The sequence below is a fragment of the Phacochoerus africanus genome, chromosome 14 (genome assembly GCF_016906955.1).
Source record: "Phacochoerus africanus isolate WHEZ1 chromosome 14, ROS_Pafr_v1, whole genome shotgun sequence".
In the NCBI taxonomy this organism is placed as follows: domain Eukaryota; kingdom Metazoa; phylum Chordata; class Mammalia; order Artiodactyla; family Suidae; genus Phacochoerus; species Phacochoerus africanus.
In genome coordinates this window covers 48,685,763-48,708,118 of record NC_062557.1, presented here as the reverse complement: position 1 = coordinate 48,708,118, position 22,356 = coordinate 48,685,763, and the positions used below count along the sequence as shown (strand labels likewise).

At 40.2% G+C, this 22,356-nt stretch overlaps 1 protein-coding gene across 1 annotated transcript; it reads left to right on the top strand.

Moving 5' to 3' along the window:
• Nucleotides 1-6,916: 6,916 nt before the first annotated feature.
• LOC125113892 (olfactory receptor 1D2-like) lies at nt 6,917-7,882 on the top strand. The gene has a single exon (XM_047756823.1). The coding sequence runs from the start codon at nt 6,932-6,934 to the stop codon at nt 7,880-7,882; it is 951 nt and encodes a 316-aa protein (XP_047612779.1). The 5' UTR covers nt 6,917-6,931.
• Nucleotides 7,883-22,356: the final 14,474 nt, after the last annotated feature.

Here is a 22,356-nt window from a genome sequence, read left to right as displayed (position 1 = left end):
CTTGAGTTCTACTTTTTAAATTAAAATTAAGTGTTACTCTTTCACATTTATCTTTTGTATATGAATTTCCATATATCAACACAGTTTTCATGTTTGCCACAGTTATACATTCTGAGGTGTGCCAAGACACCCTTACACCAAGTTCTGTCAGTTTGTTTCACTGTACTGTTTGGAGATTAATTGACATCTTTAATATATGAAAAAAATCACTTCCACAGGCATTGCTTTACTGTGTGATTTATTCTCCTAGACTATATTCTTTTTTTTTTTGTCTTTTTTGTCTTTTTGTCTTTTGTTGTTGTTGTTGTTGTTGTTGTTGCTATTTCTTGGGCCGCTCCCGCGGCATATGGAGGTTCCCAGGCTAGGGGTTGAATCGGAGCTGTAGCCACCGGCCTACGCCAGAGCCACAGCAACGCGGGATCCGAGCCGCGTCTGCAACCTACACCACAGCTCACGGCAACGCCGGATCCTTAACCCACTGAGCAAGGGCAGGGACCGAACCCGCAACCTCATGGTTCCTAGTCGGATTCATTAACCACTGCACCACGACGGGAACTCCTAGACTATATTCTTAAAAATAAATTCATCCACCTATACTTATGAATAGTTTTAGAGCTCATATTCTATACTGCCAAATTGCTATGAAATAAAACTGCTTCCCCAAGGTCTCATCGACATACCATCACGGTTGTTATTTATTTTACTAGCTTAACAAATACATAAAATAATAAAATAATTGGTAAAGATGACAATTTTTCCATAAGTATTGAAAATGGAAAATTATTCCTATCATCTAGGATTACAGCAAATCTTCTATATTGTTACTTCTTACCCACTAGAGCATTTTTTTTTATGGCTGCACCAGCAGCATATGGAAGTTCCCAGTTTAGGGGTCAAATCAGAGCTGCACCTGCTGACCTACACCACAGTCACAGCCATAGCCACACTACATTTGAGCCACATCTGCTAGCTACGCTGCAGCATGCAGCAATGTCAGACCCTTAACCCACTGAGGGAGGCAGGGATTGAACCCACATCCTCACAGACACCATGTCAGGTTCTTAACCCACTGACCCACTACAGCATTTAATAGAGACATTTGCAAGTGAAGTATATGGTTCCCTCTGACATCAGAGAGCCATTTTCTGAACATGTGTCCCATGGAGAAGCATGTAGCTTAGCTGCATCAGCAAAGAACAACGATTACCTTGCTTTTTTCTTACTTCCAATGACCTCCATGCTCCCTGCAACTCAACTTTATTACATTAATATCTTGTGCCTCTATCCTTGGAGGATGTGGATTTGAGATTTGTTCTCCTCACTTTGCTGTCTCATCAATAAACCCTTCTCTGCTGCAAACCTCAGCGTCTCAGCATTTGGCTTGCTGCACATCAGGCAAAAGAACCTGGTGACATAGAGAAACAACCTAAGTGTTTGTCGAGGCATGAATGGACAAAGATGTTATGGTATATACATACAATGAAATATTATTTGGCTTTAAAAAAAAGGAGATCCTCCCATTTGTGAAAACCTAGATCAACCCGAAGGATATTATGCTAAGTGAGATAAGCCAGATACAGAAAGAAAAAATGCTGCATGATTTCCCTTATAGGGGGACTCTTTAAAAAATTAAATGTGTAGAAGCACAAAGTAGAACGGTAGTTACCGGGGGTGGGGAAGTAGGGGTAAGGGGTGATGTTTTCAAAGGGTACAAAGTTGCAGCTACGTAGGATTAATGAGTTCAAGAGATCTGAAGTACCACATGGCGGTACCTATGTTAATAATACTGCATTAGGTACTGGAAATTTGCTCAGAGAGTAGACCTCAAGTTTTCTCAACAGGAAAGAACATGCTAATTAAACGAGGAAATGGACACGTTAGCTTGACTGTAGTAATCATTTCAGTATGTAAATGTATATCAAAACATTGTTATAACCTTTAAGTATATACTATTTTAATTTAATAAAAGGCAACAAATTGTAAACGTTTATCTAGCAAAAGATATGGAATGTGCTTACTCTGATGATAACAAAATGTTACTGAGGTAAAGTAAACCAAAGATAGAGAAAAATACCATGTTTAAGATTTAGGGGACTCGGTATTGCAAAGATACCCTTTCTCCTCCAAGTTAATCTCGTTTCAGTGCAATAAAAATCAAAATCCTAGGAGGTCTTGTTGGGAAAACTGACAGGCCAAAATGGAAGGGGAGAACCCAAAAGAGCCAAAGAAGTACTAAAGAAGAATAAAGAATTTAAACCATATTACAATGCTCTTAAAAGATACAGTAATTAAAGAGCAGAGTATTGATGCAAGGATGAGCAGCTGACAAAGAGAATCGGATAGAATCCAGCAACAGATTCATATAGGTACCTTCATCTGGCTAATGATAAATACATCAGGGAAAGGATGGTCTTTTCAATAAATGGGACTGACCAGGAGGGTATCAACATTTGTGGAGGGAGGAATGTATCTCAACCTCTACCTCACCTAATGCCATAATCCACTCTAGATTAATAAGAGATTTAAATGTTAAAAGTAAAACAATAATTCATTTAAGAGTAAAGTATAGGAGACCACTGTGAAAGATTTAGCAGTGCTTTCTTAGACGAGATACAAAAGGCAATAACCAAGAAAAAAACTGAGGAGATCCTGTCTTGGCGCAGCGGAAACAAATATGACTAGAAAGCATGAGGTTGTGGGTTCAGTCCCGGGCCTCACTCAGTGGGTTAAGGATCTGGCGTTACCATGAGCTGTGGGGTAGGTCGCAGATGCGGGCTCGGATCTGGCGTTGCTATGGCTCTGGTGTAGGCCAGTAGCAATAGCTCCGATTAGACCCCTAGCCTGGGAACCTCCATTTGCCATGGGTGCAGCTCTAAAAAGACAAAAAGACCAAAATAAATAAATAAATAAATAAATAGAAAACTGATAACTTGAACTACAATTGAAGATTTTTAAAATTAAAAGACCGTTTCTCAATCATGAATTGAGCAAAACCCAAATCACAAGCTTGGAGAAGATATTCTTACTGCAACATCTGACAAAGAACTCATAGTTGCAATATAGAAATAATGACAAACTAACTTGAAAAAGACAGATAACCTAATAGAAAAATGAGCTAAAGACTTGAATAGACAATTTACACAAGCAGATATACCTATTGCTAGTACCCATATAGAAAGATACTTGACTTCACTAGTCATCAAGAAAATGCACATTTAAAATATAATGAGATAGCACTATGCACACACCAAAACAGCTAAAATGAAAAGAACAGAAAAATACGAAGGCATATTGTTAAGAACTCTCATACTGCTAAAGGGAAAAAAAAACTGGCACAAGTACTTGGAGAAATTGTCCAGAGCTTTCTATTCAAACTAGACATCAGACAGACCAGTGATCCAGAAACTGATCTCATAGGTTATACGCCCAAGAGAAATCTGTAGCTGCCCTACTACTACTAATAATAATAAAAAACAAAAAACCAGGAAACTACTAGTGCCCATCAATGGAGAATGGATGAATGGATTTTTAATGGTATACTGACACAAGCGAACATTATATAACAATGAACAATCTACAACTGCATACAACAATATGCAGATATACAACCTCAGATATACAATGCTGAGAGAAAGAAGTTGACACAAAAGTGTATAAACTACACGTATTCATTGATGAAAAGTACAAAGTGTGTAAAACTAAATTACACTATTAGGAGTACGTGCTATCACAGGAACAACGACTGCAAGAGAACATGAGGAGAGTTGTGGTGTGCTGAAAATGTGCTTGTCATTTGAAGATTGGTTACTCACATTTTTCTCATTTGTAAACATTTCTACCGAAATTTTCAGACTTGATTTTATTTCATAAACATTTTAAACATCACTGTGTTTCATTCTGTGTCAGATTATTTTATTACCTAGAGTCCCCATATGTCTTTCATCTCCTGTTTCTTGCTTTTGGTATCTTATTTCCTTGTGTATCTGCTTCTCCTTGGTCTTGTGCTTGCGATTCTGATTGAAAAAAATTACTGAGAGAAATAATTTGAAGACCAGGGTGACATTAGTGTCCTCTAAACATAAGGGTTTCTTTCTATCGGTTTTACTTAGTATTTGGAGTCACTACCAACATGGGCTCATCCTAATCCAAATTTAGGGCTCAAGATTTTCCAGGCTTTGCTGACTCAAAGCCAGGCAAGAGAATGTGTGTGTGTGTGTGTGTGTGTGTGTGTGTGTGTGCGCGTGTGTGATGTCTTCCTTAATTATGGTATACTCTTACTCCTACGACCCTTTTAAGAAGGCTTTTGGGAGTTCCCGTCGTGGCGCAGTGGTTAACGAATCCGACTAGGAACCATGAGGTTGCGGGTTCGGTCCCTGCCCTTGCTCAGTGGGTTAAGGATCCGGCGTTGCCATGAGCTGTGGTGTAGGTTGCAGACGCGGCTCGGATCCCGCGTTGCTGTGGCTCTGGCGTAGGCCGGTGGCTACAGCTCCGATTGGACCCCTAGCCTGGGAACCTCCATATGCCGCGGGAGCGGCCCAAGAAATAGCCATAACAACAACAACAAGAAAAAGACAAAAAAAAGAAAAAAAAGAAGGCTTTTGACTATGGAGTTATTTTATTCCTTATAAATAAGACTCATTTCCCAAGACTATTTCTTAGAGATATTAATGTTGGAGCAATTATCCAGGTTCCTCTCAACAAGCTGTCATGGGATGGCTTCCCCAAGGCCTCATCAAAACTGGTAAACAGGCATGATGTGCTCCTAGTTCACCCCCTTTTTCTTCATGAACCTGAGATCCAAGCGTCAGTTCTCTAATTCCCCGACCTCATCGGGGCAGTTACAGCCTTTCATTCTGTCTCCTCTTTCACAGGGACTGAAGATCCAGACACCAATACCTTCTCATCTTTAGCCAACGGGACAAATCTCTAAGTCCCATTCAGGAACCAGTCCGTGTCTTAGGGTCCGCTATGTCCTGACTGAATTTTTATTCTAAACAGGAGGAAGGAAGCTAAAGGCAGCAGAACCAGGCAGCTCCCGAGAGCAGCGCAGAACAGTGAGTAAGGTCAGGGGTCAAAGGCTCATGTTCTCTCTCCCTTCTCCCTTTCTGATCTTCCCTCTTCTCCATTTTCTCTTTCTCAGAAAGATGCTCACAAACTTCAGAAGAGTGTTCATACCATCTAATTCCCTAGCTTTTGAAGACAAGAGAAAAATCCAATCCGATTCTTACAGCACTCTACAGGTTTCAAAGGGCTGTCCCATGCCCTCCATAATTTCCATGAGATTATATTTTAAAATTCCCTTCCTCCTATTGAAAATCTGGATTTGACATGGAATTGTCATTATACCTTCTTTTACTTCTTTAATCACGTTCTCCTTCAGGTCTATCAACATATTTTAATGGCTCCTTTGAAGCCTTTTTCAGTAAAGCCTGTCACCTGGTCGTTCTCACAGGCAGTTTCTCTTGCCTACTTTTTATCCTGCTGTATAGGTCATACCTTCCTGTTTATTTTTAATTTAAAAAAACTGTTAGAAATGGCGTTTTAGATAATACATTGTGTCACCTCTGGGCATTGGGCTTCCCTTCTGGATCTTGTAACTGTTATGCACACATTTATTTGTTTAGTGTTGGCTGGATTATTTTATGATAGTCACTTTTACCTCCACAGTGGTAAGCCTCTGAGGTTGCCCCCAGGGCAGCACCACCTTGGGTCACTGTGAACTGCAAGTAATGTAGAAAACTCTTCTTTGCTTTCCTGCAAAATTCTCAGCTTTTAAATGCTGCTTATTGGCAGCTGGATGCTCTGTTATTTTCAACAGTTCTCTAGGGCATAAATTGCTCTACCAATTAATCCAATCAGGTTATGACCGCTTTGAAGAAACATTATTTTAGGTCAACGTGAAATATCTGTTCTTCCACAAGAGGGTTCCTCCCAGCTGTCTTCTTCCTCGTTTTTCTTTTGCACATTAGCTGGCTGTATCACTATTAAGTCCATGAATTGCCTCCCAATTGCCTTTTGCCACATCTCAGCTGCTCTAGAGAGCATCTTTTGGCTTGAACTTCCATGCACTGTTGCAAATAAAGTTGGTTCCTGATGGAAGAGATTAAGAACTATTTTGCAGGGCCCCTTCTTCATCCAGGCAAAATCTCTAAGCCATGGCTCGAGCTGGCGGGTGAGGAGATTAGCCATCTCCTCTCCGAGTGACCCTACAACCCCTGGAAGCCGAGCACTTTGCTGAAGTGTGGTGGGACTGTTTCACTTTACATTTCAATCATTATCGATTACTTTCAGTATATAATAACAATTTTCTGATAGTGGGTGTTCCAACAATATAGTCTTAATAACTGCATAAAACGACTGGGGGAACGGTATTAGTTTCAGGTCCATGTACTGTGTGAACCCATCCAGTTTAATGTGAACCCTTTTTATTTCTAATGGCATTTCCATTGATTATCTTAGATTTCCCAGAGAGATTATTCTATCAGCAAATCCTGATAATGTTTTCCTTTTCCCTTTCAATAGTTCTACTTACCCTTTCATTGTCCACTTGCGCAATACTTTTCCTAATGTATACACCTATTTTAAACACTACTGAAACACTTCCGTAGTATCATAGAACAACATACTAATATTTAAGCACTTCAAGAGTATTCATGATAAGAGGATTCCAAATATGACATAGACATGATGCCTGTGTATTGAGTATGCCAAATCAGAAGCTGCTGGAATGATTAAAGTGCACACAGATTGTCCATGTTCTGTTCCCGTGTCTATTATTACCTTATTTCTCATGCACAAAGAAATTCTAAAACTAAATCTAACACATTGTAATGCTAAGGAAACTGAGGATTTTGTTTGTCTGAAAGTCTCTATTCCATTGAGGGCACTTAGTAGACATTTGTTGGTGCTGATGTTGCAGACTCTTGGGAAAATGGATGAAATGGATGGAGGCAACCAGACTAGGGCCTCTGACTTCCTACTCCTGGGGATCTCAGAGAGTCCTGGGCAGCAGCGGGTCCTGTTTTGGGTGTTCCTGTCCATGTACCTGGTCACGGTGGTGGGAAATATGCTCATCATCCTGGCCATCGGCTCTGACTCCCGTCTGCACACCCCCATGTACTTCTTCCTGGCCAACCTCTCCCTCACTGACCTCTTCTTCGTCACCAACACCATCCCCAAGATGCTGGTGAATCTTCAGTCCCAGAACAAAGCTATCTCATATGCAGGGTGTCTGACACAGCTCTACTTCCTGGTCTCCTTGGTCGCCCTGGACAACCTCATCCTGGCCACAATGGCATATGACCGCTATGTGGCCATCTGCCAACCCCTCCACTATGTCACCGTCATGAGCCCTCGGCTCTGTGTTTCACTCCTCGCCTTGTGTTGGGCACTCTCTGTCCTCTACGGCCTCACCCTCACCCTCCTCATGACCAGGGTGACCTTCTGTGGGTCCCGGAAGATCCACTACATCTTCTGTGAGATGTATGTCCTGCTGAGGCTGGCCTGCTCCGACACCCAAGTCATTCACACAGTGCTGATTGCCACAGGAGCCTTCATCTTCCTCACCCCCTTCGGGTTCATGATCACGTCCTATGTCCGGATTGTCAGAGCCATCCTCCAAATACCCTCAGCCTCGAGCAAATACAAAGCCTTCTCCACCTGTGCCTCCCATCTGGCTGTGGTCTCCCTCTTCTACGGGACGCTCTGCATGGTCTATCTGCAGCCCCTCCACACCTACTCCATGAAGGACTCAGTGGCCACAGTCATGTACGCGGTGGTGACCCCCATGATGAACCCTTTCATCTACAGCCTGAGGAACAAGGACATGCATGGGGCTCTGGGAAGACTCCTTCCAGAGAAAGGCTTTCATCGGTGGATATGAGGGCAATAGTATAAAAGGGGCATTGAGTAGATCTGAGAATTTCCTCCTCCATGTATAAGGCATCTTGTGAGATACACAGCATGACTAGGACATAGCTTTAACGCAGAATGAGTTTATACATCTGGGAAGGAAAGATGTACATGTAAACCAAAGTCCCTAACCACAAAATTCTTGGAAATAGATAGGTCGCACTAACAGTAATACTGGTTTCGTAAGACCAGATCCTTCAACTTATCTGACCACAGTACCACAATCCCATCCAGCTAGCTGAAATCTATGTAAATGGAATAACCTCACTAGCTAAAAGATAGGCAATGTCTGCATGATATATTCATATGTATAACGCTTCTATCAAACAAAGAAGACTTTAAGTCAAAACTGTCACAAGAGTCAAAGAGAGATACTACGTAATAGTAAAAGAGTCAATCTAACAGGAAAATGAAAACATAAATCTCTGTGCACCTAAGATCAGAGCACCTGAGTACACAAAACAGTATCGACATACCTGAATGGGAAAGGAGACCGCAATACAATAATTGTAGAAAACTTCAATATCCCACTTTCAATAATGGATAGATCGATCATCCAGACAGAAAGTTAATAAAGAAACAGTAGACTTGAAAAACACCACAGACTAAATGGTTAAACAGACGCATAGAGAACATTCCATCCGAAAGCAGAAAATACACAGGCAAAAAAATTCTTTTTAACTTTCATATAACTTGTTAAGATCTGATTAAATACATGGCCTTGGTTTGACACTGAAAATAAGTAACCAGTCTGAACAGTTTTCTGTAAAAGCATTTACAAATAACTACATATATATTACTCAATTGACTCCTTTAAAAAAAAAACTATGCCCTTGCAAACTTAATTTGCCAAAGAATAATGCAAACTGCTCAGAACAGCTAAAATGTAGTTACAGAAATGATAATAATAACCTCTATAAAATTATCTAAAATTATAGTTAAAGGATGAATTTTTTCAAAAGGTGCATTTATTTTCAATTATATGACAATAAAGCAATATTGTGTATTACGTGAACATTTTTGTTCACCTTCCTCAATTAATGTGATGCTGTCAATAAAGAGTAAAAAAATAAAGTTAATGAAACAGTGCAATTTAAGACTGAAAAAACATTCCAACAACACTAGGATATCAGAAATCTATTTTCATCGTTAGAAAAATGACCTGAGGAATTCTCATTCTGGCTCAGTGGTAACAAATCTGACTAGTATCTACGAGGATGCAGGTTTGATCCCTGGCCCCACTCAGTGGGTTAAGGATCTGGTGTTGCTGCATACTGGGATAGGTTGCTGCAGCTCAGATCTGGCATTGCTGTGGCTATGGTGTAGACCAGCAGCTGAAGCTCTGATTAGACTCCTAGCCTGGGAACTTCCAGATGCATCGGGTGTGGCCTTAAAAAATGAAAAGAGGGAGTTCCCGTCGTGGTGCAGTGGTTAACGAATCCGACTAGGAACCAGGAGGTTGCAGGTTCGGTCCCTGCCCTTGCTCAGTGGGCTAACGATCCGGCGTTGCCGTGAGCTGTGGTGTAGGTTGCAGACGCGGCTCGGATCCCGCGTTGCTGTGGCTCTGGTGTAGGCCAGTGGCTATGGCTCCGATTGGACCCCTAGCCTGGGAACCTCCATATGCCGCGGGAGCGGCCCAAGAAACAGCAAAAAGACAAAAAAAAAATGAAAAGAAAAAAGAAAAATGACCTGAAATACAAAAATATTCATGCAAAGATTTGATCCATATTCCAAGTGCATGCATTTGTGAACAGCTCTTATCTATTATTAAACAGAAAAAAATATAAATATCACTACCAGTTATTGGACTTGAGCCTGAATTTCTGTTAAAAATTCAAGAGGGAATTCCTACTGTGACACAATGGGTTAGGGATCCTGCATTGCCATAGCTGTGGCGTAGGTCACAGCTCAGGCTCAGATTCAACCCCTGGCCCAAGAACTTCCATACGGCATGACTGAAAAAGAAAAAAATTCAAGAGAAGAACAAAGGGCTTCACATTAACATCTTGGTCAGAAAAAAAAAGGAAAAAAAATGCCAAGTTTGTGCTTCCAAATCAAAGGAAATACAATATGATAATGTATTTAATGATTAAGTAATTGAAATCTCTTTTGAGCATCCCTTATAAAATATATAGAGCACTCTCTTATGAAACACTTGTAAATATTATATAGATAGAGAGACTGGGTCTGGTGCTGGTAGACACTAATCAACATAGTATTTCTAGAATACTTAGCAGGTGCTTTCTTTTTAGTCCGTCTGAAGAAAAAGTCCATAGAGTCCAGTCATAGAACCTCAGGAGTCCGGATGCTAAGGTTGCAAGATCCCTACGGCATGCACTCTCCAGCCTAACTTACGAAATATGTCTGCAGGTGATTTCAAGGCTTTGGCCAAGGATCATTCACTCTTTCCTTCATTATAGGCATGTGGGAATAGACTCTGTAGTTATCACCTGATTCTGCAACTTCCCTTACAACTTCTCTCAATCTATCCCCCTGAGCCTAAGGGACATTAGTTCCCAGTGTAACCTAGGACATGAAAAACTCATTAATAGCAAAGTAAATTTCATCGCTTCTCTGGGACAAATCCCCAAGGAGATCTAGGGAAGGTATTTCTTAATTACTAGCCCTATTTACAGGTAGCGGAGGATGAAAACTCATGCCTTAATCCCATAGGAAGGCTGCCCTGGCCACCACAGCCCAGAAGATCTCTTCCTTCTCTGGCTTCTTTGTTATTTTCACTTCTGAAGTCTTTGCTGTCTGAGACGCATAAGACTGATAACCTACTGTTCCATCCAGTCCAGTTATTGCTTTGGGAACATCACCTCAAAACCAGAGAAGAAGGGTTACAGCAAGCAGCGTTCCTGCTGCAACAATTTTTAAAACAGATAACCTTTAAAATCAGAGTTGAAAAGCATCTGGGAGTTTCAGAAGCAACAAAACCTGCATAAATTAAAGCTCCAGAGAGAGAAAGACTCTTCTGATTTGAAGTGAGGTCAACTGGCTACTTTTAAATAGGAGACTAACTATTTGCTGAATCTAGGCACAGACTGAGGCAAAAGATCTCCTCTGGGGAAAGAGAAAGCATCAAAGCCTGTAGCAGGGATACAGTAATGGAATAACCAACGGGAAACTTGAGGAGACACAAACACATGGATTTTTTTTTCTCATGGGCCATTTCTGAATCTTGTAGAATCCTAGAGAGCTAGGCTAAGTCTTCTTAAAGGCAAAGCAAAAATGGCCTGCACTCTTTCAGGACTGAGAATCAAGAACTCATCCATGGAGGAGACCTTCTTCAAACATGTCTGACATTTTCATAAAGATTATCTGACAAATTTTGAAGCTTCTTGGAGCAAGAGGGTAAAGAGATAAAGAAGAAGGAAAAAACCAAAAAACTCTAAAAAGAGTTCCACATTCTCTTTTAGCGCTGAGGAACTCATCAGATTTTCAATCTAAACCCTGGGAAGAACACACCATAGGAAGCAGTAAACATAGTCTTCCTAAGACTGAAACCTGACCCTGAACCAAAATTAATTCCCAATAATGAAGAGAAAAACAAAAAACAGTGAAGGAGGAGAAGAAGGGCGGGGGGGGGGGAAGAAGAAGCAAAGATGAGCCTGAAGTTAGAGGTGGCAGATGAGGAAAATACAATAATTGACAGCTGAAAGTGAAAAAGTGATGTATAGTTTTCACCAGAAAATGACACAATGACTGAGAAAAAAATAGACATTCCAGAAGTGAAAAATAGAGCATGTAGAACTAAAAACTCATTAGATGAGTTTGACAATAGACTGGAAGTAGCAGGATACAGGATTAATAAACTAGAAGATATGTCAATTCAAAAAACCCTAACTGAATCCAAAAATTAAAGAAAAAAAAAACAGAGGAGATCTTAAGAGATACATGGGACATACACTGAGGGTCTAGTGTACGTATCCTTGGAATCCAGAAAGACCAGGAGATAGAAAATGGAAAAAGATATGAAGTATTTGAGAAGATAATGACCAAATATTTTTCAAAACAATAAAAGGTATACACACTGATTTAGTTGCTTAGCAAACTCTGCTGTATAAATGCAAACAACGCAAAACAAAACAAAATCTAGGCATACAAGAGTAAACTTCTCAAAACACAAATACAAAGAAAAATCTTAAAGGCAGCTGGAGGTGACAGTGGGGATATTTATCTTCATGGGAGTAACAATTAAGAAGATGGTGGAACAGAAGGACTGGAGCTCAACTTCTTGCCTAAAAACAACAAAGTTTACAACCAAATGCTGAGCAATCTTCAACCAAATGGGCCAGAAACTTTCAAAAAGCTGTCCTACTCCAAAAGACAAAGAGGAGGCCACATTGAAAGGTAGGAGGGGCGATTACCCCATATAAGCAACCCCATACGAGCCCCACACACTGGAAAGTAACTGTTTCACAGAGACTCACCCACAGGAGTGAGAGTTCTGAGCCCCACATCAAAGCCACATCAAACTACCACATGTGGGGATCTGGCACTGGGAGAAAGAGCTCCCAGAGCATCTGGCATTGAAGGCCAGTGGGGCTTGTGCTCAGGAGCTCCACGAGACTGGGGGAAACGGAGACCCCATTCTTAAAAGGCGCAGACAGACTTTCACATGCACTGGGGCCCAGGGCAAAGCAGCATCTCCACAGGAATCTGGGTCGGACCTGATGGCAGTTCTTGGAAGATCTCCTGAGAAAACAGGGGGTGAATGTGGCTTGTTGTGTGGGAAAGGCACTGGAAGCAAAGCTCTTGGGAATATTCGTCAGCACGCCTTTCTCTGGAGGTGGCTATTTTGGGAAAATCTGGCCCCATCCATCAGCACTGAGAAGCCCCAGGGCAAACAACAATCCAGGTGGGATCACAGCCCCACTCCTCAGTAAACAGGCTGCCTAAAGACCCCCCAGGCACACAGCCACCTCTAATCTCACCCAGAAACAAAGCCCCACCCACCAGAGGGATAGGAATCATCTCTACCTACCAGAGGGCAGGCATCAGTCCCTCCCATCAGGAAGCCTACAGCAAGCCCCCTTACCAACTTGAGCCACAAGGGGGGCAGACACCAGAAGTAAGAGAAGCTACAACTCTATTATCTTTAAAAATACCAAAAACCTATAAAAATGAAAAGACAGAAAGCTATAACTCAGATGAGGGAGAAAGGAAAAACCCCAGAAAAACAGCTAAGTGATCAGGAGATTCCAGCCTCCAGGAAAAAGATTAGACCGTTGATGCTGAAGATGATGCAAGACATTGGAAATAAACTGGAGGCAAAGATGGATAATTTACAGGAAACATTGAGCAAAGAAATATAAGATATAAAACTTAAGCAAGAAGAGATGCAAAATACAATAATTGAAATAAAAAAATTCATTAGAAGCAGTCAACAACAAAATACAGGAGGCAGAAGAACGAATATGCGAGGTGGATGACAGATGGGTGGAAATCATGGATGTGGAACAGGAAAAAAACAATTAAAACAGTAGCTAACTCCACATCAGAAATGATGGAAACCAAAAGACAATGCAATACCATCTTACATATATGGCGAAAGTATTCTCCAAAAATGAATGGAATTTTTGGACAACCATAAAGTGAAGGTGAAAGGATGGTTACTAAATATGGCAAGATTCTAGTAAAATCATGAAAATGGTTTTAAAAATTACTTGTATTGAATTGCAAGAAGTCAAGAAAAAAACGTATATAATAAGTTTATATAATGATAAATAATAAAAATATTAGAGTAATTCAAAAGAAGACAAGACAGAGAAAAAAGAATGTAAAACAGATGGGCAAAATTTTTAATTATATGGTAGATATAAATCCAAATATATCAGTAATTAAATAAAACCCAAAAGGTTAAGTACTCCAAATTAAGATTAAAATTTTCTTTTTTTTAACTTTTTATTTTTATTTATTTATTTTTTTATTTTCGCACTGTACAGCAAGGGGGTCAGGTTATCCTTACATGTATACATTACAATTACATTTTTTCCCCCAGCCTTTCTTCTGTTGCAACATGAATATCTAGACAAAGTTCTCAATGCTACTCAGCAGGATCTCCTTGTAAATCTACTCTAAGTTGTGTCTGATAAGCCCAAGCTCCCGATCCCTCCCACTCCCTCCCCCTCCCATCAGGCAGCCACAAGTCTCTTCTCCAAGTCCATGATTTTCTTTTCTGAGGAGATATTCATTTGTGCTAGATATTAGATTCCAGTTATAAGTGATATCATATGGTATTTGTCTTTGTCTTTCTGGTTCATTTCACTCAGGATGAGATTCTCTAGTTCCATCCGTGTTGCTGCAAATGGCATTATGCCATTCTTTTTTATGGCTGAGTAGTATTCCATTGTGTATATATACCACCTCTTCCGAATCCAATCCTCTGTCGATGGACATTTGGGTTGTTTCCATGTCCTGGCTATTGTGAATAGTGCTGCAATAAACATGCGGGTGCATGTGTCTCTTTTAAGTAGAGTTTTGTCTGGATATATGCCCAAGAGTGGGATTGTGGGGTCATATGGAAGTTCTATGTATAGATTTCTAAGGTATCTCCAAACTGTTCTCCATAGTGGCTGTACCAGTTTACATTCCCACCAACAGTGCAGGAGGGTCCCCTTTTCTCCACAGCCCCTCCAGCACTTGTTATTTGTGGATTTATTAATGATGGCCATTCTGAATGGTGTGAGGTGGTATCTCATGGTAGTTTTGATTTGCATTTCTCTTATAATCAACGATGTTGAGCATTTTTTCATGTGTTTGCTGGCCATCTGTATATCTTCCTTGGAGAACAGTCTATTCAGGTCTTTATGAACAAACCAAACCCAGCTATATGCTGCTAACAAAAGACACTTAACAAACACAAAGACTCAGAAAGTTTAGAGGATGGGATAAATTACACCCTCTACACAATAATCAAAATAAAATATATTCAATGGAGATGTTTTCAAGGCAAGATTATTAGTAGAGATAAAGAGGAATATTTTATCATTAAAAGAGGTTAATCTAGCAGGATAATATCACTATTCTAAATCCATATCTGCCTGAAAAGATAGTTTCAGAGTATAAAAAGCAAAAAAAAGGAGAATAAAAGTAAAATCAACAAAGATTAAGTAAAAACTTCAAGTAAACAAATACACAATCCTACCATTCTAGCATGAAAGTAATCATAAACTATATGTAAAAATGGGTCTGGCTGTGTTCCAATACTATTTACTTTAAAAAACAAGTGGCAACTATGTTTTACTCACAAGCTATAATCTCTTACTCCTCATTCAGAACAAACATATACAATAGTAAAATATTTAAAGCTTTCTTGAAATATCAGCGATAAAACAAGGGTCATTTATTACATCATTTATTCAACATTGTATTGGAACGTCTAGTTAGTACAAAAGTCAAGAAAGAACACAAGTTAGAATAGATTTACAAGGAGATCCTGCTGAATAGCATTGAGAACTTTGTCTAGATACTCATGTTGCAACAGAAGAAAGGCTGGGGGAAAAATGTAATTGTAATGTATACATGTAAGGATAACCTGACCCCCTTGCTGTACAGTGGGGGAAAAAAAAAAGACAAAAAAAAAGAAAGAGAACTAGGGCGTTCCCGTCGTGCTGCAGTGGTTAACAATCCAACTAGGAACCATGAGGTTGCGGGTTCAATCCCTGCCCTTGCTCAGTGGGTTAAGGATCCAGCATTGCCGTGAGCTGTGGTGTAGGTTGCAGACACGGCTCAGATCCCGCGTTGCTGTGGCTCTGGTGTAGGCTGGAGGCTACAGCTCCGATTACACCCCTAGCCTGGGAACCTCCCATATGCCGCGGGAGCAGCCCAAGAAATGGCAAAAAGACAAAAAAAAAAAAAAAGAAAGAAAGAAAAAAAAAGAAAGAAAGAAAGAGAACCAGAAGATGCAGGGACTGAAAAGCAAGAAAAAATGTCATTTTTCAGACACCTAAGCGTAAACATAAAAATGGAATATAATCTAGAGTCAAATCAATAGAATTAATAGGTGTCTCCAGCAAGATCACCAGATACAAGATCAATATGCAAAAATCAATTGTATTGCTACATTTGAGCAGCAAGTAGAAACTAAATCTTCACAATGTTATCATCTGCCACAGCATTTTAAAAGCATCAAATAACATACGTACATATATACATATATATATACAAGCTAACAAAAGATGAGGAAGAACTCTACTGAAAACTATGCAATGTTATTGAGATAAATTTTTTAAACCAAAAAGTGAAGAAATACACCACATTCATGGTTTATAAGATGCAATATTGTTAAAAATATCCATTCTCCCCCAAATTAATCTAGTTTAATACAGTACAAACCAAAATCCCAGTAGATCTTTTCAAGGAAACTGACAGGCCTACTTAAAATTTATATGCGACCAGGTGGGCTTCATCCCAGGTTCACAAGGTTGGTTCAACATATGCAAATCAATCAACATCATACACCACATTAACAAAAGAAAAGTCAAAAACCACACGATCATCTCAATAGATGCAGAAAAAGCATTTGACAAAGTCCACATCCATTCATGATCAAAACTCTTACCAAGGTGGGTATGGAGGGAACATACCTTGCCCTAATCAAAGCCATTTATGACAAACCCACACTAATATAATATTCAATGGAGAAAAGCTGAAAGCCTTCCCACTAAAATCTGGAACAAGACAAGGATGCCCACTCTCACCACTCTTATTCAACATATTACTGGCAGTCCTGGCCACAGCAATCAGACAAACAAAAGAAATAAAAGGCATCCAAACAGGAAGAGAAGAGGTAAAACTGTTGCTTTATGCAGATGACATGATACTATATATAGAAAACCCTAAGGACTCAACCAAAAAACTTCTTGAACTGATCAACAAATTCAGCAAAGTAGCAGGATATAAGAGTAACATTCAGAAATCGGTCACATTTCTGGAAAAGAACAATGAAATATTAGAAAAGGAATACAAATCTACAATACCTTTTAAAATGGCACCTCAAAAAAATCAAATACCTGGGAATACACCGGACCAAGGAGATGAAAGACTTACATGCTGAGAACTATAAAACATTAATCAAGGAAATGAAAGAAGATGTAAAGAAATGGAAAGCTATTCCATGAGTCTGGGTTGGAAAAATTCATATTTTGAAAATGGCCATGCTACAATCTACAGATTCAATGCAATCCCTATCAAGTTACCCATGATATTTCTCACAGAGCTAGAACAAACAATCCAAAATTTATATGGAACCACAAAAGAACCATAATTGTCAAAGCAATTCTGAAGAACAAAAACCAAGCAGGAGGCATAACTCTCCCAGACTTCAGGCAATATTACAAAGCCACAGTTATCAAGACAGTGTGGTACTGGTACCAAGACAGACATACAGAACAATGGAACAGAATAGAGAACCCAGAAATAAACCCAGACACCTATGGTCAACTAATCTTTGACAAAGGAGGCAAGAACATAAAATGGGAAAAATGACAGTCTTTTCAGCAAGAATTGCTGAGAAACCTGGACAGCTGCATGCAAATCAATGAAACTAGAACACACCCTCACACCATGCACAAAAATAAACTCGAAATGGCTGAAAGTCCTAAATTTAAGACAAGACACCATCAAACTCATGGAAGAGAACATACGCAAAACATCCTCTGACATCAACCTTACAAACGTTTTCTCAGGTCTCCCAAAGCAACAGAAATAAAAACAAAAATAAACCAATGGGACCTAATCAAACGGACAAGCCTTTACACAGCAAAGGAAACCAAAAAGAACACAAAGAGACAACTTACAGGATGGGAGAAAATCATGTCAAATGATGCAACTGACAAGGGCTTAATCTCTAAGTAATACAAACACCTTATACAACTCAACAGCAAAAAAGCCAACAACCGAGTTGAAAAATGGGCAAAAGACCTGAATAGACATTTCTCCAAGGAAGACATACAGATGGCCAACAAGCACATGAAAACATGCTCAACATCCCTGATGATTAGAGAAATGCAAATCAAAACTGCAATGGCAACACTGGATCCTTAACCAAATGAGCCATATGGGAACCCCAAGGTGGATCATTTTAAAATTAAAATCTTCTATTTTTAAATAGTCACCATTAATTGAAGAAAAGTCAACCATAAAGTTGAAGAGGTTATTACTACATACATCTGACCAAGAACTCATAACTGGAATGCATAAAGAACTCCTGCAAATCAACAGGAAAGAGATAGGCACACAATAGAAAAATGGGCACAAGCCTTGACCAGGTAATGTACAAAGATGATAAAGCTATACGCAATAATTATATGAAAGGGCTTAACTTCATCAGTCATAAGAAATACAAATTAAAACCACAATGAGATGCCGCTGCATACCAACTAAAAAGTTCACATTAAAAGGATGGGAAATACCAAATCATGTGAAGAATGTGGAACAAGACGAAAACATTGTCACAAGGAAGATGATAATTACAAAACCAAACAAACACTTGCTCTATTATCCACAATTTCCACTCTTCTGCATAGACACCCAAGAGGAACATGTAGCTTCACTATTCCTGACAGCCAAAATTAGAAAAGATAAAAGCCCGTCCATGGTAGAAAGGAGTTTTTAATGGCATATTCACACAAGAATGAACTCCACAGAGCAATGAAAATGGACGATCTGCAGCCACATCCAACGGTGTGCATGAATCTCACATACATAACGTGGAGTGAAAGAGGCCGACAAGAAAGAGTACAAAGGGGACACTTCCATTTAAGAAAGTGCAAAAACGGGTAAAACCAATTTCTCCTATTAGGTGTCCGCGGAGCGACTCCCCTGCAGGAACCGTGACTAGAAGAAAGCATGACAGGATTTCTGCAGGGCTGGTGATGTGTTTTTTAAGTGACTGCTGGCTCCTCAACATCTGCTCCGTTTGTAAAAAATCCTGCCAAATTTCTCATCCTTGGTTCTAGATCCAAAAACGTTCTAAGTATCATTGTTTTTCAATCTGTGTCTGATTCTTATACTATCTGCAGTCCCTGTATGTTTTCAGCTGTTGCTTCCTGCTTTAGGAATCTTATCCCCTTGTGTGCCTGCTTGTCATTGGGTATGTGCCAGATACTGGGTATTAAAAAAAAATTTTTTTAAGAGAAATCATTTGAGGTCTAAGACGGCATTATTGTCCTCCAAGTGGGATTTTTTTCACTTGGTTTTGCTTAGTACTTGGAGTCGCCAGCAATCTGGAATCATCGAAATTCAAGGTCACTTCTTGAGATTGCTCAGGACTCCTGATGCCTCAAAGCCAGGCGACGACACATGTGTGATGTTTTCTTCGATTAGGGTTTACCCTTACACCTAGGGCACCCTTAGGATTGATGCCCAATGTGGAGTTGGTTTACTTCTTGTAGATAAGGCCATTTCCCAAGACCCTGGCTTAGAGATATTAACTTTGGAGCAATTATCCAGGTTCATCTCAACAAGCTGTCTGGGGACCGCATCCCTAAGGCCTCTCCAAAACTGACAAATAGGCCTGATGTGGCTCCAGTTCAGCTCCCTTCTTCAGGAGCCTGGTATCCCCGGGTCAGTTTGCAGCTTCCTCAAGCTCATCAGAACATCCACAGACCTACGTTCTTCTATGTAGGCACAGAAAATCCAGGCACCGGTTCCCTCCTTCCCAATTTCAGAAGCTGGGATGAATCACCAAGGTCCATGCAGAAACAATGCCTTAGGGCCCTATATGTCTTGACGGAATTTTCATCCTGTGTAGAAGGAAAGTAGAAGCAACAGAAACAGGCAACCCAGAGACCACCACGGAACAGTGGGTAGGGTCTGCACATTTCAGAAATACTCATATTTTCCCTCTCTCTCTCTCTCTCCCTCCTTCTCTCTCTCTCTCTCTCTGCCCCCTTTCTTATCTTCTCTCCATTTACTCTCTCTCGCCCTCTCTCAAAACCATACTCACTGATAAACTGCATATAATCCAACTCCTTAGTACTTGCAGGTAATTAGCAATCCCTCCAATCTTGTTAGCACTCTATACTTTCCAAAGTGCTGTCACAAGCCCTGCTGCACATGATTCTCAAAAAGGTAAGAAAGCCTTTTCAGGTGAAATGAAGAGCTCAAGGAGGTTGCATGCCCTCCTCAGGGTCCTTCAGCTAGACAGCAGCACAACAGGTGCAAAAGGACAGTTTTCTAATGCTGAGTTTGGACCCCTTTTCTCCATGCTGCCTCCACACCATCTCCCCTCTCCACCCAGCCACACTGCGGAGGGGTTTGTGTCTCTAAAACCAGCTGACCACATACATTTTCAGAACCCACTCACTCTTACAAACAAAAAACAGCATTTCCCAAAGTGTATAATCGGAACTACCAAGTGCTTTCAAAAAGGGCTTTGTTCCCAAAACAGAGCCAGTATTTCAAGGAAAGGAGTCAGAAAACAGACTTTTCATTTTCAAGCAGCACAGGTGACTGCCAATGCACATTAAAGTGTGGGAAACTACTGTCTTGAGGGCTAGGGCAGGGGTAGAGACTCCTCGGGCTTCCTCTGACTTTTCCCAGTCCTCATGCCTGCCTCCCTCCTGTCAGGCAGATGCCTGAATCCGGGCAACGGACTGTGAAAAGAGGTCATTTCTGATAAGGTCTGAGGAAGGGAAAGACCTTTGACTCCATCGCAGGAACAGGGGTGGCCAGGTGTGTTCACGGTCGGGGTCACTAAGTCTGTCACCATGATGCACTTTTTCATTCTCAGGTCAATTTGGGGATCTTGGGACGAGCCCATCAGGTCCCTCCTGTCACTGAAACTCCTTGCTTTTCCAACAGACAAGCAGCCTCTTCAACTCGAAGCTTCACGTATGTACTATCAGAGATAAACACACATATGTATGCTTCTGTCTGATTATACTTTAAGATAAATCCTTCAAACTGGGAATGCTCAGAGTGACATCCTTTTTAAGAGCTTATAACATGGAATATCAAGTTTCCCTCTTGTACCCAGTTATTTCCTTTCATCAGATATAAAACTGCCTGTTCCCCCCACCTTTTTATCAGTAGTGAAGCTATATGTTTGTGCATGTTTTTGTTGACCTGGACTTTCTTCTTTTACGAATTGCATGTTTGTGTCCTCTGCTATTTTCCCACAGTGGGGGGTGGTGATAATTTCATTATCAGTTTATACGAGGTCTTTATTGGGACTACTAAGCCTTTGTCTACCACACACGGCAAGTATTTTTCTCTTTTGTCACTTTTTTGTTGTGTTTAGTTATTTTATTTATGATGTTTCAACAGGGGAACATAATTTTTCATTGTGTTGTCTGTGATCAATGCCATTCTTATGAATGAGTTTTTTTTTTTTTTCTTTTGTTGCTTATGCTTACGGTGCCAGAGCTGAGATTCCTTCACCAAATTCAACATCATGAAGGCTGTCCTATGTTTTCCTCTATGAGTTTTATACCTTTGGCTCCCACATTTAAATCTTTGATCCATTTCATACTCATTTTTGCGTATTGTGTGAGTTAAGGGTCTGCCTTTGGTAGGTGGCTATCCTGGGGTCCCAACACTATTGGGTGAATCTTTCCCACAGGTGATCTTGGCATACTTGTTGAAAATCAGCCAACCACAGACACAGGCATTTGTTTACAGACTCTCATTCTACTCCATCGATCTACAGGTTTATCTTTGTGCTGGTACCACATTGTCTTCATTTCTGTTGCTTGGTAGTTAAGTCCTAAACTTGGGACATGGGAGTTCCCCAGTTAGATTGTGGTTTTTTTCAAGGTTGTTTTGGCCACTCTGGAGATCTATCCTGGAAAAGCTTTCAATGGCACTTGGAAAAAATCTTGTTCTCGTTGTTGGCCAGAGTGTTGATTAGATACGGTTGATTTATAGTGTTGTTCAAGTCGTCTGTTGCCTTGTTGATCTTCTGCCTAGTTGTTCTATCCACTATGGAAAGTGTGATGTTGAATTCTCCACCTATTCGCTTTCAATTATATATTTCTCCTTTTTTGCCTTGTCTATTTTGGTGCATATGTGTTTCTAATTCTTTTACTTTGCTGATCAATCTACCCTTTTCTCATGATAAAATGCCCCCCTTATCTCTAGTAACATTTCTAATTGAAGCCTATTTTTCATCCCTAAATCTACTTTGATATTTAAAGACTAATGTACAGACAGCCTAGGGTTTCAATGGCTACTGTTTGCAGGTTATATGTTTTCCCATCCTCTCACGTTCAACATTTCCTGCAAAATCTTCAAAGATGTTCTTCAGTAGATGTTTTGCACTTCATCTTTACCCTCAGGACCACTTCCACAGCTTTCAAGTCCTTCCACCAAAGTGCCACTAGGGAATGGGTCAGTGAGCTCCTCATACTGTCATGACAAAAGTCAAACACCAAATCCATTACATTTGTAAAATTCATAATCTTATTTTGCACTCAAAAGCAAAATTTCATGACA

What these genes read in the sequence shown, in the direction of transcription:
- LOC125113892 (XM_047756823.1), top strand. Translation starts at nt 6,932, where the DNA reads ATGGATGAAATGGATGGAGGCAACCAGACTAGGGCCTCTGACTTCCTA.